The sequence below is a fragment of the Typha angustifolia genome, chromosome 12, assembly GCF_048772165.1.
Source record: "Typha angustifolia cultivar Huaian chromosome 12, ASM4877216v1, whole genome shotgun sequence".
Lineage (NCBI taxonomy): Eukaryota > Viridiplantae > Streptophyta > Magnoliopsida > Poales > Typhaceae > Typha > Typha angustifolia.
The window spans coordinates 2,317,570-2,335,674 of record NC_133250.1 but is presented as its reverse complement, the minus strand read 5'-3'; the positions used below and the strand labels follow the sequence as shown (position 1 = coordinate 2,335,674).

At 37.0% G+C, this 18,105-nt stretch overlaps 2 protein-coding genes and 1 long non-coding RNA gene across 5 annotated transcripts; 2 read left to right on the top strand and 1 right to left on the bottom strand.

Moving 5' to 3' along the window:
• The first annotated feature begins 698 nt into the window (after nt 1-698).
• Nucleotides 699-3,336, top strand: LOC140772311 (uncharacterized). Of its 3 annotated transcripts, none has more exons than XR_012106283.1 (5): nt 699-882; nt 1,523-2,004; nt 2,134-2,312; nt 2,444-2,735; nt 2,851-3,336. It is a non-coding gene; the product is annotated as an uncharacterized lncRNA (long non-coding RNA). The 3 variants fall into 3 exon arrangements; XR_012106282.1 differs by having other exon boundaries at nt 700-882; nt 1,610-2,004; nt 2,444-2,676; XR_012106281.1 differs by having other exon boundaries at nt 700-882; nt 2,444-2,676.
• A 2,782-nt stretch (nt 3,337-6,118) lies between these two features.
• Nucleotides 6,119-7,560, top strand: LOC140772171 (molybdopterin synthase sulfur carrier subunit). Its single transcript, XM_073114099.1, has 3 exons — nt 6,119-6,277; nt 6,609-6,692; nt 7,073-7,560. The coding sequence occupies exons 2-3, from the start codon at nt 6,674-6,676 to the stop codon at nt 7,399-7,401; spliced, it is 348 nt and encodes a 115-aa protein (XP_072970200.1). The 5' UTR covers nt 6,119-6,277; nt 6,609-6,673; the 3' UTR covers nt 7,402-7,560.
• Nucleotides 7,561-11,435: 3,875 nt separating this feature from the next.
• Nucleotides 11,436-14,621, bottom strand: LOC140771901 (small ribosomal subunit protein eS8). The gene is made up of 5 exons (XM_073113726.1): nt 14,528-14,621; nt 14,339-14,411; nt 13,623-13,959; nt 11,843-12,012; nt 11,436-11,726 (listed from the first exon to the last, which is right to left on the bottom strand). Exons 1-5 carry the CDS (start codon nt 14,529-14,531, stop codon nt 11,642-11,644), a joined length of 669 nt encoding a protein of 222 aa, XP_072969827.1. The 5' UTR covers nt 14,532-14,621; the 3' UTR covers nt 11,436-11,641.
• Between the last annotated feature and the right edge of the window lie 3,484 nt (nt 14,622-18,105).

Here is an 18,105-nt window from a genome sequence, read left to right as displayed (position 1 = left end):
TTACCCTAAATGTAATTCAATCCTAAATTTAAAATAATTATATTTTTAAGAAATTAAAATTTTAATCAAGATATGATTTTTTATGAGTCATATGATTGATGTACTTAAGCGTAAATATTTGTTAACCATGACTTAATAGAGGAAATACAACTATAAGTCTTAAATAAATCTGCAATCCGACTTGGTGACATATTGATTGAACCAATAATCCAATGATCCGACCTCAATTAGGTCAACATCTAGTCCAATTTTGATAAATATAATTCTTAAATTCGAATCCTATCGGTGTTTTAAGTGGGACACTACTAAGTTTCCACTTAACTTTTTTAAAAGAATATCCTCGTATATTAGCTTTCCAATGCCTAGGGGTGTAATCCAGTTCAGTTTAAGTTTGGCGCAAAATTAATTTCAAAATCTAGCATATTTGGAGCTCGAGAATATACACTTTTAAAATAACTTATACTTTAATCATACATCAAATTATAATATATCATCATCACACCCTACCTCGATTATTAAATGGATAATGTTTATTATTTGTGTATCATTTATGACCATACCTAGATAGAATAAAAAGAAGAAGGATGTGAGAATATATTATCTATACTAGTGTTCACCTAATCTAGGTTTGTGAAAAATACAGGGTGTTAAATGAAAATATCCCTAATACATAAAATCAGTGTATTGTTTTCGCTTCTACTTTGCTCTCCTTCGGAGATTTTCGAAGAGAGGAGTGAAACTGCAGCACGAACGAGGTGGTGGTAGAAGAGAGTTTCCCTCTTCCTTCCTCGATGGTTTACAATGTGAGAAGATCCGGCGCTTGAGAAGCGGCATCATGGCTATCTTGGAGCTGTTGATTGCTCGGCCATGGAGTGATAAGTGGTAAAAAATTTCTTTTCTTTTCTTTTTCGTTCGGCTTTCCTTCACTATGAGATGTTAGGAGTGTACAAGAGGAGGAGAACGGTCATGGGAAAAAGGATTTGCTATGTAATGTTATGTAAAGATTCAACTTTAGTGCCCAACAGATGTTTGCTGAATTTCCTTATAGAAGTCTGATAGTAAAATGATAAGTTTCGTGTTGGTTTTGAAGGCTATAATTTGGTCGGCTTTACTTTCCTTTAGATTGTTGTAAAATTTGGGATAATGAGATCTAATTAGCAGTACATTACAGAAAATAAAACACTAACTGAAAAGGAAAATCTAAGACATCAAATAACATAGTATATAATCTAGAAATGATATGTTATAAGCCCAAGCCTTGAATGGCGCACATTACAAGACCTAAATTTTTAAGTTACTTTCTAAGACTATTGCATGGAGTTGTATCTCAGTTGGTACTTTGTAATCTTTTTTCCCTCTTTCTCATATTTCATCGCAGTGTAAGTTTTCACTTGATAATCTTATTTTAGTGCTGCATTTTACTGCCTTAATTAAAAAAATGACCATCAAAGATTACAAGTTAAATTTGAGTTATAAGCGCATATTTATAGTCACATATTTTTACCATTCCTTTCTCTTTTAGAAAATTTACTGGCATTTGCAAAAATTGCAAACACCTTGGATGAGGAATGCTGCTGGAAAGGCCCCTGATGCAGTATGTCTTTTGTAGAATGAAGAAAATTCAAATTCAAGTCAAATTTGTGGCCCCTTTCAGCTCACGAAGGAGAACTTTTAACAAAGAAGAGACAAGAAAATTTGCAGGAAGATGATGGGCAAGATGAGGAAATTCCATATGCTGATATTCTCAAGCCTGGAAGGAAATGGGAGAGGAAGCCAATACCCAACACCCATGAAAGTTCTGATCCATAGGGCTAAGGAAGAGAAGTGAATCAGGCAGAAATCCATGTAAGGTCCTTGACTTTGAGCATGCTCCTAATAATGGCCTCCTCATAGCCCACCTTATTGAGGTAGCCCACCAAGTCTACACTGCAAGAGAGACGCTGCTTCGCGGCCTTGACAAACTTGTCAATGGTGATATACTGCCAATTCTGTGAAAAGATGCAGGTAAATCTCTCCATCTCTAGCACCTCCCTATGGAGCATTCCTCATTTTCTCAAAGTTGTGAATATTTATAATTGGCAGTTATGAGAAGTGAAAATTAGATTGTGTGAATAATGTTACTTGCTTCTCCAGGTCTTGTTCAGAAGTGCACATTAATCACATTGGCCATGAGATAAGGACTTGTGAGGGCCCTAGATGTGGTTCTAGGAGTTCTACCTATGTGTGGAGGAGAGGAGGAATAAGACGACGCTGCTTTGCTCCCTCGCCAAATTTGTCGATGGTGATACTGCCATCACTGTGAAAAGATGCAGGTAAATCTCTCCATCCCTAGTACCTCCCTATGGAGCATTCCTCATTTTTCTCCAAGTTGTGAATACTTGTAATTGGCAGTGATAAAAAGTGAGAATTAGATTATGCAAATAATAGTTACTTGTATCTCTAGGTCTTGTTCAGAAGTGCACATTGGTCACATTGGCCATGAGATAAGGACATGTGAGGGCCCTAGATGTGGTTCTAGGAATTTTACTCATGTGTGGAGGAGAGGAGTAATAAGAGATGTTGGTTTTCCATATTGCTACCACCTCCTCAATAGAGTTGGAAAGCAGAGAGTTGGACGCAAGGAAAGCTTTGGTGTTCAGAGGCTTCCGGCAGTAGTTGAGCTATGCATCCAAGCAGGTGTAGATCTTGAACTGTACCCAACTAAAAGGAGGCCAGTTAGACTCTTTACCTAACAAGTGATTAGCTTGCTCTTGAGCTTTGTGCATCCTTTCTTAGATTCTCTTGGTATTTGTGTTGATAGATAAGTAGACGAAGATTGGAGAGTGATATATTTGCAATATTTGTTCGCAGATACTTATTCTATGGGTTATACTGCTGAATTGATTGCAACCTAGAAAGGAAACGACACACCTGAGGCCATTGCTGGACCGATGATCGAAATTAAGGTCTTGTTCTTTGCGAGAGACCGTGATCTCACTGGAGTGGCAGATACATCTGTTGAAATGCTAGCTGGTAGCACAGCTGGAGACTGCACGAGTAAGCTATTAACGAAATTCACCAAATTAGAGGTATATATAGCTCCATAGTTTTGGCATTGAATGAGGAATATGTTCACGAAACGACGGTTCTGAAGAATGGAGATGAATTGGTCATCATTCCTCTGATAAGTGGGGGTAATAAATCATTGTAGAGGTAGACGTTTTGATTTGATACTGTATCAATTTAGTTGAGTGATAATAATTCCTGTTAAATGGAAAACAATCAGCAGCAATGTATCTTATCTCTTGTACACTTTTTACAAGAGAATAATATCCGAGTATAAATTTTCTTTGAAAATATATGATGATTTATCGAATATTACAAATGTTTTGTTTTCCAACCATTACACTAGACATCTGATACTGAAATAGTAAAGAGAACTAACTAAATATCAGCTTCCTCATATATGATTTAAGGAGCTGTAAGTTATCAATATGACTTAAAATAATTTCAAAGCATGCAAATTGATCTACATTATTTTAAATTGATCAGGAGTTGATTTTATACAAAGCAGCATAATTCAAATTTTCAACTTCAAAAACTGAGATACCTTTGTAGTTTGTACTAGATTGTTTTGTACTCTTTGTTGGACTTAATGTACTTATGCTGGATCATTTTGTTGCTTGATTTCTCGAGTCTTGTATTGATTGCTTTTCAATGATTTGCAGCTTGTTCTGTAACTCCATTTTGATTCTTGTTATTCTGTGATTGTACTTCAATTTGTATCATTCTGCTCAATGTGTAGGCTTAAATAAATGGTTTGAGAGCAAATTTACATATAAGGACCTTCTTCATTTTTACCCATCTCATGGACCTCCTTCAATCCACGTTATTGAAGTGCAAATGCTGTGGATTGGTTTGAATCCTCAATTCTGTTGACAAAAATTTACTTCAGAAATCTAGAAAGCACATCATTAAGTAGTTGGGACATGGGAGCCAGTACTTATCAAAGACCAATTCACTAGAGAATATGTAGACTGCAAAGACCTTATACATGCAATAAAGACATGCATATCTTATTCGAAAGGGTGCACACTCGGGGAAGAGAAAAATGTGCAGAGTGTCTTGTAGAACAACCTAACTATGTCATAGGTCAACAGAAGTTTAATTAACTAAAGCAATACTGAGACGATGATAATAATAATGAAAATATTGGTTGATTCAACCTAACTATGTCATAGGTCAACAGAAGTTTAATTAACTAAAGCAATACTGAGACGATGATAATAATAATGAAAATATTGGTTGATTCAATCTAGATTCGATTTCAGCTACACTATTATGTTGTGAATGTCCAAGATAGATTTCAACACGATCCAAATTAGTTTTGCTCAAATGGAATCGGTACCGACTCAAGCCCACGCCCACTAAAGACTGCACCTATCGTGACTCAGCCCACGCAAACGATTTAGCTCAATTGCTAGCAAATCTCGCACTGTTTTGTACCTAATAACTTGAAGGAGTGCAGAAGGAAAGACTTGTGTTTTTACTATGATGACCAATTTGCTTCGGTCATAAATGCAAGCGCCAACCAGCCTACATCATGTTCCTAGGTGGACTCAAAGAGGATGAACCAAAGAAAGTCCACTGATGAGCCGACAAGCTGTACAAGTATAAGTACGTGAGAGATTAGTCACTTAGAGGACAAGGTGTCAAAAGCATGGTGGATTGATATGATTCGACCACGTGAGTTAAGTCAGTTGAGTCGAGTAGAATCGAGTTGAGTTATTTAGTTAGATTTGCTTATTATTTTGAATTTCAAATAAAGTGGATAATCTGTATGTGGATCTGATTTGCTAAGATTTTACTCCTATAAATAGGAGTGATCATGAGTTAATAATTATCGTAAAATTGATTATTGAGTTTAGTTATTTTATTATCTCGTCCTTATCATTTATTTTAGTCATTAGATCGTCCTTCTATTCGTTGGAGTAGATCGTAGCTGTAGAATCTCTCAAACTTTCAAATCTTAACCACCATCTTCCTCCACGAACCACCCTACTCTATAGCCGTCCACCACCACTCTTGGTGGTCTACCACCCTTCGACGACCGTCGCAACATTGGATAGTTACAATTTTACCCCGTTTTGATCTTCCTTCACTCTTTTATTGTTAACTTTTTACTCGATCCCGGGTTTACATAAAACCAAAGCTACTAGGACCCTAACTTCCGAGACTGTCATCCACAAAAATATCATAAGTTTTTTATATCTAGATCGGTACAAATCTGGTTCGTAACAATACTATCACTCATATTAAAATACGAGGGACATCAATAGTCTTTATATATATATATTGATACATTATCTGTATAGTTGCATGTTACGATCAGCGTTGGACAATACCTGCATATACATATTTATTATGTAGGAAATATAATCATCTCATACTATAGGATTCAAGACACAATTGAAATATTAACGTCACAAACACAATCCATATGATATCTCATTTTCAAGGTCAATCCAGTACCCTGCCCTCTAATAGATATTTATATGGTTAAATTGATTAACTCCTTGATCACATGGTTTGTAGAACATAACCACCATTGAATCCACATACCAATTTTTTAATGGTCAATTAGTGTTCCATGCTAATCACCAAGATTATAGACTATTTAGAGTATTTATTAATTTCAATTATAGAGTTCTATAATTCAAGTCCTCAACTCGAATAATCCATAAATAATAAAATACTCAAGGGAAAAAATGATCTATTAATCATCCAATTACATGAACAAAACTTAGAATACAATCATCAAACGATTGGCTTCTAGATTACAACACTAACCATCAGTGACATTGAAATTTGAATCTGAGTAGACTCATCTAACATAAGTACTCAGCCATAGTTCTCCTAACCTAGAGTTACCATATATATGAGTTAATTTTATTATACATGTTTAATGATCATAATATCCCTAATCTTAAGGTGATCAATAAAACATGATCTCAGACATTTAAATTTATTATTTATTAAAAAGAGCAAAATATTCTGTATTTCGTTAGTAGGGCATTGATCATAATAACTCCCTATTTCATGCGCACATGCCCGACGCGTGCTGAACCCCCCAAGGGGTGAGCACGTGCTGGGCACGTGTGTCTCTGTATTCCTTCTTCGCCTCGCTCTCTTCTTCTCCCTCTCTCGTTTCAACCGCGCAGTCGTCGCTCCACCTATTTTCCTTTTCGCCGCGCCGGAGCGCCGCCGAAGCACGCCGTCGTCGTAGAACGGTCCGCCGGTGAGTCCGCTACACCTCCAGTAAATTAATTTCAGTTTAATTAGCCTAGTCGATTGTTTTCTCCTTTCTCTCCTTCTTTCGGTCTTGTCGGGCGATCGGCCGGCCGGCGGCCTCGTGTCGACGCCGTGCCGGTCCGGGGATGAAGCTCTCTCGGTTATTGCCCTTCGTGGGCTCTCCTCGCCTTTGGGAGAGGCCACATCAAGTGGCCTCTTCCCGCCGGCTTCCGAGGACGATTCCGGCCATTTCTTTTTTCCATTTTATTTCTTGGCTTTTTTCCGTCAGTCTTAAAAAAATTAAATCAGCATGAATAACAAATCTTAAATAATTTTAGCGTTCAAAGAAAAAAAGGAGAGAAGATTCGCTTTGGGCTTCCTTGAAACGACGAAGGTCGCATCCATGGGGGAACAACTCAAAGGTCTCATCTTTCACCTCGAATACCTCTGTTTAATTCCCTCTTCTTGTCACGATTCATCTTCTTGATTTATCCATACTTTCCTCTAATTATTTCGTTTGGGTTTCTAATCGGTCTTTGAATTTCTAATCCAACTTCTTTAGATGTTCCTATCCACCTTTTAATCTAACTCAAGATGCTGTCTTTCCTTTTTTATTGGTACATCTGGATATTAATTATACTATAAATGACCTTTTTTTTTGTGCTTGTTAGAGTCTTTACCTGACAAGCGATTAGTTTGCTCTTGAGCTTTGTGTATCCTTTCTTAGATTCTCTTAGTATTTGTGTTGATCGATAACTAGAAGGAGATTAGAAAGTGATACATATGCAATATTTGTTCTCAGATTCTTCTTCTGTGGGTAATACTGCTGAATTGATTGAAACCCAGAAAGGAAACGACGCACCTGAGGCCATTGTTGGCCCAGCAATCGAAATTAAGGTCTTGTTCTTTGCGAGAGCTCGTGATCTCACTGGAGTGGCAGATGCATCTGTTGAAATGCTGGCCGGTAGCACGGCCGGAGACTGCATGAATAAGCTCTTAACCAAATTCCCCAAATTAGAGGAAATATATAGCTTCATGGTTCTGGCGTTGAATGAGGAATATGTTGCCGAAACTACAGTTCTGAAGAATGGAGATGAATTGGCCATCATTCCTCCGATAAGTGGGGGGTAATAAATCATTGTAGAGTTTGAGGTTTTGATTTGATATTATATCAATTTAGTTGAATGATAATAATTCCTGTTAAACGGAAAACAATCAGCAGCAATGTATCTTATGTCTTGTACACTTTTTACAACAGAATAACATCCGAGTATAGATTTTCTTTGGAAATTTATGATGATTTGTTGAATATTACATATGCTTTGTTTTCCAATCATTACACTAGACATCTGATAGTGAAATAGTAAAGAGAACTAACTTAATGTCAGCTTCTTCATGTATGATTTAAGGAGCTGTAAGTTATCAATATAACTTCAAACAATTTCGAAGCATGCAAACTGATATCAGGAGAGATGATTATTTACAAAGCAGTGTAATTCAAATTTTCAACTTCAAAAGCTGAGACACTTTTGTGCTAGATTGTTTTGTAATCTTTGGTGGACTTAATTTACTTATGCTGGATCATTTTGTTGCTTGATATATCGAGTCTTGTATCGATAACTTCAGAATCCATTGGTTTTTCTTTCCTATATGGATTCCATTTCAATGATTTGCAGTTTGTTCAGTAACTCCATTTTGATTCTTGTTATTCTGTGATTGTACTTTTAATTTGTATCATTCTGCTCAATTTGTAAGCTTAAATAAATTGTTTGAGAGCAAATTTATATGTAAGGACATGTTTCATCTTTTACCCATCTCATGGACTTCCTTCAATCCACATTATTGAAGTACAAGTCATAAGTTGTTGGGACATGGGAGCCAGTATGTATCAAAGACCAATTTACCAGAGAATATATATAGACTGCAAAGACTACTACGTTGTTTTGATTCAATCTAGATTCGATTTTAGCTACACTATTACTTTGTGAACATGAATGATAGATTTCAACACTATTACTTTGTGTTGTGCCTGCAAAAGTGGTCCACCAACAAGACATACGCGAGTAGCAGAGAAAGAAAATAAATCAACACAAAGACACCAAGATTTTTCTGATTCAGTGTAAGGAAAACTTTGGTGATCGAGGCATGCAACTGTTTTGTTTTCATCGCCATGAGACAACTTGAGCCCAAACCCTTGTATACCACCCTCTCAACTCTCCCCAAATCCAGTAAAAAAGAACTAAAATAACCACATTGTTCCTGTGTGTGCGTGTGTGTGTGTCTCTCTCTCTCTCTCTATCCTTTGCAGCAGTTGTAGCCTCTTCGCTCTTTCTTACCCCATGCTTTCTTAGTTGCAGTCTGCTACTCTGCTTTGCTGGTCTCTGTTTCCAAGAAGTCTCAAGACATCCTTTATAGCCATGAGACAACTTCATTTCTTGCAACCTATAACTGTCTATATTGGGATCAGAGTCAGTGTTGGATTCATAATATTATATTTATATATATATATATATATATATATATATATATATATATATATATACTTATTTTTTATTCAAATAATAAAATAAAGCTTTCCTTGGTGTTTCAGTAGCAACCAAACCAACAGCCATCCAACATATAAATTGAATAGTAAAATCCAATGTATTAATTTCAACTTTTGCATTAACAATTATTTGTTTATTTTTTGCAACCCACCCCCTTGATCTGTGGGTGTCCAGAGGCACAATAACTTTCTATCTTTCTGCTGTGCTTTAAATCTGGAACTTGATACTAAATTACTAACATCTTTCAACATGACTGGGTTGATGCTGATAGCTTAGTTCAGGAGGTACAAAATTTTCCATTATAATAGATTAGTCTGTTATACATTCACATATGCTGCTCTAGCTGCTTGCTAAGTTATTCTTATCTTGTACTCAAATGAAAAGGTAATAGATTACCTGTTCTTTACTGACCTATGCTCTATTGGTGTGCAAACTAACATCATCCTTCTGAATGATTGTCATTGTGAATGCAAAATTATATTCTGGTTTATCCTGTTTGTCAGATTGTTCATATTAGTTATCCTCTTCTTCATTTAATTAGTAGCCTTTCATCCAATGCTCAACCACTGGAGTAGTAATTATTTTTGCTTTTATTCCTTTGTGCAGTCTTTGTATTATCTAAGTGTGTGCAATGTGAAATTTAATTATGTCAGGGCATGAATGCCCATCCAATTTGGTTTCTGGACATGATCCTGATTCAGATCTCCAAACTGGCAGAAGAGTTCTGGAGAACTCGGATTAATTGGTATTTGGTGCACTTCAATCCAATCCATCTTGTATATATCATGTAGCAGAACACTTTTATGTTGCTGTTATAGTGTCAAATGCTGTAGATTTTGTGACCAAATGGGTGAAATCTTGTTTATATGTGATAAATACGCTTGTCAAAGAGGAGATGGATTGTTTTATTGTTCATTGTTCGTTCACATAGCTTCGTGAGATGGTTGAGAGTGTTGCATGATATTCTGAAGTCATTGGATGTTGGATATTATAAGATTCTGGTACCGTGATTTAATTAGATAGCTATTAAAGGTGAAAACAAATCGGATACTGATTGGATAGTGCTCAACCTACATTGGTATCTGTATTTTTAATTTGGATATAGATACTGAATGGATAACAAAATTTAAAACTATATCCTAATTAAACGGATATGAAGATCTTAAACGAATGTTGATCGAATTTTAAATAAATTATGATCTACTATTAACACAAAAATATTAAGAATTTTTTTTTTTAAATGGTACGGTAATTTAAATGGACTGCTGTGCATCCTTGAGCTGAGCTGGTTTAACCCCAAGAGGAGAATGTATTTGGATTGGTGTTTGTAGGATTAATTTGTTCGTAATTTAGTCTTATAAATTTATTCTAGAATAAATCTTCTGGTGTAGTTACTAAACAACAACTTACTTTATTATAGTATAGTAATTCTTTATTTTCTCTCATTTTATTCCATACTATTTTTTAAAAAAATAAGTTAATAATAATAATCCATAATTACTATTTTGTTTCAAGATTAGATAATATTTAATTACAAATTACCTCAGCTAAAGTTAAAATTTGTTCTCTCTCTACTCTTCTAATTTGTTCTCTCTCTACTCTTCTCTTAAATACCGATAGTCTCAACTACAATTTAAGTTTTCTCTCTCATCTTCTCTTTTTTATTTCCTGCATTGTTATTTTACATAGAAAGCGAACTTATAGCCCTGCATTATCCTACAGTAACCTGCCTCTTTTTATTCTATGTTGTATGATTATTTTACATACTAAGTATGGGCATACACATTCTCGCAGTGCCTTTTTGTATCTTCTATTATATTTAAACTATAATTAATTTGAAATGAAAATCTTCTATTGCGATTGATTTTGCTTAATAAATTAATATCAGGTTTTTTTTATTATTTCGAAATATAAAAGATCTACTTAGACGAGCCAATTTAAGTTTGAGGTAATCAAACAATAGTTTGAAATAATAACAAATACTAATAACTTCTGTATACTGGTCCTATAATTAGAATTAGAATTAAAACTGAAAGATGGGTTTCAGCACTCTCTAGGGATGTGTTTGGACTGCCCATTTTTTCTCTTTCTTTGCATGGCCTGCCTTTGTTTAATATATATCTCTTAAGAAAGAGATCCGTTCTGGTTATTATACCTATCTGCAAACATTCACGGATTAAAGCTCCAGTTTAAAAGGAACATCGTTTAAAAATTACTACTGAGGATAGAAGCATGATGATATGAAATTCCTAGAGGGGATGGAGGTCATTCGCACCAAACTACAAGATTAAACTTAGCTAATCTTTTATAAATATGCATTCAAATGCAATCCCCAGTCTAATCTTGTTACTTATAAAACTTTTTTGAAGCAGATGTGCTCCCTCTTCCCTAAGCCTCAAGTTCAAACTGGCTGTTCAGCCATATGCATACGACCCAGGAATACTTTTGCTGGTGAATAGGAAGGACTAAATCTTACACAAGTTATCACCGTCGAGTTTACTCTGAAATTATACAACTCCTAGAAAATCTATATCTCGTGCACCACCGCCCGCTGGCATATACCATGCCGGAACAGTGTCGACACGGCAATCCACCTGCAACGGCATAGATTTATGAATATAGTTCAACCAATAACCCTCACAGGAATAGACTAGTATGTTTTTCATAGCAAACAGCTATTGCATGTCAAAATTTCTAAAACCAGCAACAAAAGTCGGAAGTCTAAAACTCTAAACAAAAAGTCAGGAGTTCCAAACTTGAAATATCAAATAACAAAGTGCATAAACGGGCTTGTTCAAAGCCTTGGAAACCTAAGAATAGTTTGCTTAAGCAGTTGCTCCGGCACCCTTGCCCTTCTTCCTCTGCAGCTTCTTCATGTAAAACTCTAGCTCCTTCCCTTCGAGAATATATCTACACGAAAAAGTTCGAGCGCAAATAAATGAGCATGATTTATTAGAAATGTTTGTTTATATAGATCAACCATGAACAAGAAACATAGTTTCCATAAAATAGTATGAACTTCTTACCCATCGGCTCTGCCACACTGACCCGGGCGGGAAGAGATACAGGCTAACAGCCTTCCACCACCAAATTGCTCCTCAATATGGGAGTCAAGTTTACGTTCCTGCTGGCGTTTCTCAATCTTCCTGGTAACATGATTGCTCTTCTTTGTTTCCTCAGTGGCACCTTCAACCTCCTGGCGCCAATAAAAGGAAATGCACACTTATCAACCATTTGAGTCAAGAAAACCAAGTCAACAATAAAGTAAAACTTAACTAAATCAAGGTAGCTTAAATTTAAGGGGTCAGAAAGGAATGGCATCTAGACTACATAAACCAAATTGAAGTATTTAGTATACCACAACCAACATCATTTTGCCTCAAGAATAATACAAAGAGTAAACAACAATTACACATGTAATTTACAACAAATGGCATTTCAAATTACCCATATAAAGCCTCATATACCCATGCAGCTACAGATCTTTCCTCAGTTTTCATCCTCACGATAGCAGCTTGAGGAAAGTCATGAAATCCATTAAGGAATAGCTACATTACTTAAGAATATTTGCACAGCAGAGAAGAAAGCAGGGGACAGACAATGATAGTGACTATTGAATAGAATCAAAGAAGATTCCTGATCAACATATATCTGACCATATGAGAAACAAACAAAAGTTAAAATTTCTCAAGTGCCAAGGCAAGTAGCCACTATAACACATCACCTAAGAGGGGCCTCAAGACTCCCAACTATGACACTATCTTTGATGCTACCTGCACAATCAAAGACTCACTACAGATCTATTTTATGACTACAGAAGAATGACAACATACTAAACTTCTCTTGGCATGTGGTGTTCTCACACCGATCAACAGAAACTTCATATGACAAATAGCAATAGTTGACTATACACCTTCAGACAAGAAATGCTGTCATTTCAAACTATCATGGTTCTAAAACATAGAGAAGTGGATACTATCTTTTTGACTAGATATATGCTAGAAAAAAATTCAAAAAAAAAACAAAAAAGAGAAACTGTTACCGACAGACTCCTGTAGAAACAGATGAGTTTGGAATAAATTCACAGAGGTATACGGCCATCACATTCGGTCACAACTGCATTTAACATGATTTCACCCCAAACCAACAGTCCAGAGTCAAGAATATGCTAATCATGACAATTTCAGAACTTGCTCATCTACACTGAACATTGTCAGCCTGATCACAAAGTATCCATATTATGTCAATCGCTACCAGAAGAAAGATCAAACCATATGAAACAACAATCAAAAAATTCAGCACCCAAAACCCCAGAGGGAAGTTATATTGAACAGTTGTTACCAGAACATGAAATATTCTTCACATGGCATATCAAACTACTATTATCTTATTCAATCTAAATAAGCAATTGCTATACATTTGTTACCCAATAAACTTACTCAACCAAAAGATCAAAGTTGTTTGGACCAGCCAAAAGAGATAAAGAATTCAAAAATAAGGGAATCAATTGACTAAAATTGACAGCAAACATAACAATCAGAAACCCAACATGCCATGCTATCATGAGCAATGCAAAATATACTGACTGTTTCATTTGGTCCATCATTTATGATATCTCAGGAATATAATCTCAATATTGCATTATTGACAGACTAAAACTAGAACAAACAGTGCGAAATAATCCTACCAACAAATACAAATGAAAAAAAGAAATCGAAAGTGAAAAAAAATTGGACCACTTCAATCTACAACACACCAAGTATATGATCTGCATGAAAAGAGAACATGAATGCAAAAGAAAGATACCTCTGTCGCTTCCTTCTTGGCACCAGCAGGGGTCTTCTTTTTCCTACCAATCTCAACACCGTAGTGCTGGAGGTACCACTGCTTGAAGGGGGCAGCATCAACCTGGATAATAGCACTCTTCACGAGTGTCTGCGTCCTCACAAGCTCATTGTTGGAAGCATTATACACCACATCAAGGATACGCGTCTTGCGGGTAACAGCTTCACTTCCCCATGAGAAGTTACCAGTATCAAGACGAAGGGCCCTCCACTTCACATTGCCTCCACGAACCCTAACCCTCCTCACTGTTTTGTTGCTCGAAAGCTTAGTATTCGCAGGCTGGCGGCCCAACTCATACCTTAACGGAGCAAAAGTGCAAATCTCAGATAAATCTTTACCAAAAAAAATAATACTAAAAATCACAGAAGATTGCAAGTAAAAGTCAATATAGAGATCATAAGAGTATTACATATCTCATCCATCTAGGCGATCCAATAAATAGAAGAAAACAACGTATAAACACAACAAAAAAGAACCCACCACGGTATATGTCAATAAGCAAAAGAAAAAAGAAACCACATAGATTACTTAAAGATTCAATTTTTTTGCAGAAAATCGACCCAAAATCAAGAGAAAAAAGACTAATTCGACGATCTACCACAGTAGCAAGCTAACTATCAAGCAACCATCAGATGAAGAAAACTTTTAACTTAAACTAAAGGAAACATAGGCATTACTTTCGCTTCTTCCTCCATGCCTTCTTCTTCCCTCCAGTGGCACGCCTCTTGTGCATCGAGTCCCGGGAGATACCTGCGAGAGGAAAAGAGCACCATGGCAGAAATCACCACGAAACGATGGTGGATTAGAACCCTTGAGAATTCATCTCGTGGAAGAGATGTAGATCATAACTAGGGTTTTCTCCTTACCCATCGTAGCGTTCTCTTCTTCTTTTCTCTGGAGTTAGCGCCGCTTACGCTTAGTAGCTCTCCTCCGCCCAAACCCTAACCCTGGCGGCTATATATAGGCAAGCCAGAGATAACATCTGCCGTCTAATCTTTTATTGATAAACATAACATCTGCCGTCTAATCTTTTATTGATAAAGTAATCATAGCCGTCCGTAGTTAATTGAAGAGAATTTTACAAAGTACACCCTATAGTTTCGCTATTTTCTAATTAATACACAGTCTTTAAGCAGGTGTAATTTTACCTTCTTTCTACTCAAAATTTCATATAACATCCAAATAGAAGAATATCAGTAATAGAATATTATGTTTAAATATACTAATTTATAAAATATCTAGATTATCCTCCAAAGAAGATGGTTTAGTTTGAGGAAGTGATTTTAATTTTGTAAAGGTGATTTGGACTATAAATCAAAATATTTTATAATTTTGTCTTACTAACCATTTTAAATTTTTATTACAGTTTCATTTAAACTTTTTCAAAGATATTATTTATATATGAATCAAATGCTATCTAAATATACAGAGATATCTTCAATTATAAGTTACCTTAAAACTATTTAAATATAAATTGATCAAATCACTATCAACACATTAAATGTTGTTATGTGTTTTTTCGGTTTTATAATTTCTTTCTTCTCCAAAACACTTAGATTCTTTCTTTATGATTACTGTGATAGTTACTTAAGTAACAAACTAGTCATTAAAAAAAATAAAAAATTATTTTTGGGCACAACTGTGGCCAGACTTGTGTCCACCGTCTTTAACCATTTGTAATCTTAAGTTCTTTTCTCCTCAAAATTTCATATAACATCCAAATAAAAGAGTATCAGCAATAAAATATTATAGAATATTATGTTTAAATACACTAATTTATAAAATATCTAGATTATCCACTCCAATTAAAAAAAATATCCTGGCGCCTGCTTCACAGGTGCCTGCCACCCCGTCCTCTCTTCTCTTTCTTCTTCCCCTTGCCGTGCACGCTACCCTCCCCCACCTCCATTAATCCCCATCTTCCACTCCTCAACCGCGCCATTTTCTCCACCTCACTACCTCTCTCCCCCTCCCCCACCACACCACTTCTCCACTTCACTACCTCTCTCCATCTCCTCTCTCTCTCGGTTGCCGATGCCGGAGCCGACGAAGCCTTGAAACGAGAGCCGTCGAGCTTGCCGACCAACCCCTCGGTAAACCCTCCTCCCTTTTTCCTTTTTTTTCTCCTCTTTTACTTACCTTCGTCAATGCTGCGTCGCCGCCGGCACCGTCGTCCTCGTGCCGCGCTGCTAGCGCTGCAACCCCAGGGGCTTTCCTACTCCCCTTCGTCTCCTCCCTCGGAAGGGAAATACTAAGGGAGGGTAGGGGGTTGTTTAACCCCCACACCCCCCTTAGTGCCCACTGAGCCCCTTGGGGCTGCGGTCGGACGCAACCCACTGAGCCCTCCTAAGTGGGCTGTGGTTCAGGGTTGGGTGGGCTGCAGACCGCAGCCCACTTCAGCCAACCTTATGGGCTACAGTCCAACTGTAGCCCACCAAGGCCCCTCTTGCTTATTGGATTAGGCTCAAGCCTAACCCAATACCTCTAGCCTAATTAATTTGGGGTCATTTATCTATTTTCACCTGATTTAATTAGCCTAACCCCATGACAATTTATTATCATGTGAATTTTAGGATAACATAGGACTCACCCTAGGAGACCCCCGACTCATATATATGCCTGAACATAAATTCTCTAATAAGATAATTAATTCTATTAGTTCGCTAATCTTACGTATTGCTTTATTTGCGTGAATTAATAGGATTTACACCGCGTGAAGAGAATTTTAGGATTCCGAGGAACCGACTAGCTGACGAGATTTAGTATACTATGGAGAACCCCAAAGCGAGTAGAGTTATACAAATCTAGAATAATATAGTTACAGTCATTATACCTGTCATGACACTATAGGAAATGTCGCTATTAATACATGCATTAGTGTACTATGTTATATCTTTACATGTGCAGTTATTGATAATTTGCTCATCATGATATAATGAGAATGTTAATGTAGGCAAGCCACTTAAGGGAGATAACATCTGCTGTCTAATTCATTAGTTGAAGGGAATTTTACAAAGTACACCCTATATTTTCGCTATTTTCTAGTTAATGCACCGTCTTTAATCATTTGTAATTTTACCTTCTTTTCTCCTCAAAATTTCATATAACATCCAAATAGAAGAGTATCAGCTATAGAATATTATGTTTAAATACACTAATTTATAAAATATCTAGATTATCCTTGTAACACCCCAATTAAAAAAAAAATCGTGCCCGCCACCCTGCATGCTACCCTCCCCCACCTCCATTAATCCCCGTCTTTCCCTCCCGACCGCGCCATTTTCTCCACCTCATTACCTCTCTCCCCCTCCCCCACTACACCACTTCTCCACCTCACTACCTCTCTCCTTCTTCTCTCTATCTCGGTTGTCGATGCCGGAGCCGACGAAGCCCCGGACCAAGAGCCATCGAGCTTGCCGACCAAACCCCCCTTGGTAAGCCTCCTCCTTTTTTCCTTTTTTTCTCCTCTTTTACTTACCTTCGTCGATGCTGCGTCGCCGCTGACCCCGTGCTGTGCCGCCGGCACTGTCGTCCTCATGCCGCGCTGCTAGCGCCGCAGCCCCAAGGGCTTTCCCACTCCCCTTTTGTGGCTTCGTCTCCTCCCTCGGAAGGGAAATACTAAGGGAGGGTAGGGGGTTGTTTAACCCACCCACCCACCACACACTCCCCTTAGTGGGCTGTCGTCAGACCGCGCCCACTGAGCCCTCCTAGGTAGGCTGCGGTCTAGAGACCACAGCCCACCAACCATGTGGTTGGACCCCAGTCCACTTCAGCCAACCTTGTGGGCTGCAGCCCAACTACAGCCCACCAAGGCCCCTCTTGCCTATTGGGTTAGACTCGAGCCTAACCCCATACCTCCAGCCTAGTCTATTTGGACCCTATAACCCCGTTTATCCATTTCCACCTGATTTAATTAGCCTAACTCCCGTAATGACAATTTATTATCCTGTGAATTTTAGAATAACATAGCACTCACCCTAGGAGACCCCCGACTCATGTATATGCATAAACATAAATTCTCTAATAAGATAATTAATTATATTAGTTCGCTAATCTTATGTTTGGCTTTATTTGCGTGAATTAATAGGATTGATACCGCATGAGGAGGATTTTGGGATACCGGAGGAGCCAGCTGACGAAATTTAGTATACTGTGGAGAACCTCAAGCGAGTAGAGTTATACAAATCTAGAATAATATAGTTACAGTCATTATACCTATCACTATAGGAAATGTCGGTATTAATACATGTATTAGTGTACCATGTTATATCTTTATATATGTAGTTATTGATAATTTGCTCATGATGATATTATGAAAATGTTAATGTAGCATAAGCATTTGTGATGATGCTCTACATGTATCCTGTATGATATACCCTTGCATATATATATTTGTTGTGAATATAGAATATAATAATCATAATAACTATGACATGCTTTATAC

Excerpts from the sequence above, each read along its gene's own strand:
- LOC140771901 (XM_073113726.1), bottom strand. Across the intron at positions 12,013-13,622 it reads CCAAGAAGGAAGCGACAGAG|GAGGTTGAAGGTGCCACTGA; the intron begins GTATCTTTCTTT and ends TATTGGCGCCAG. Across the intron at positions 11,727-11,842 it reads CAGTGTGGCAGAGCCGATGG|ATATATTCTCGAAGGGAAGG; the intron begins GTAAGAAGTTCA and ends TTTTTCGTGTAG.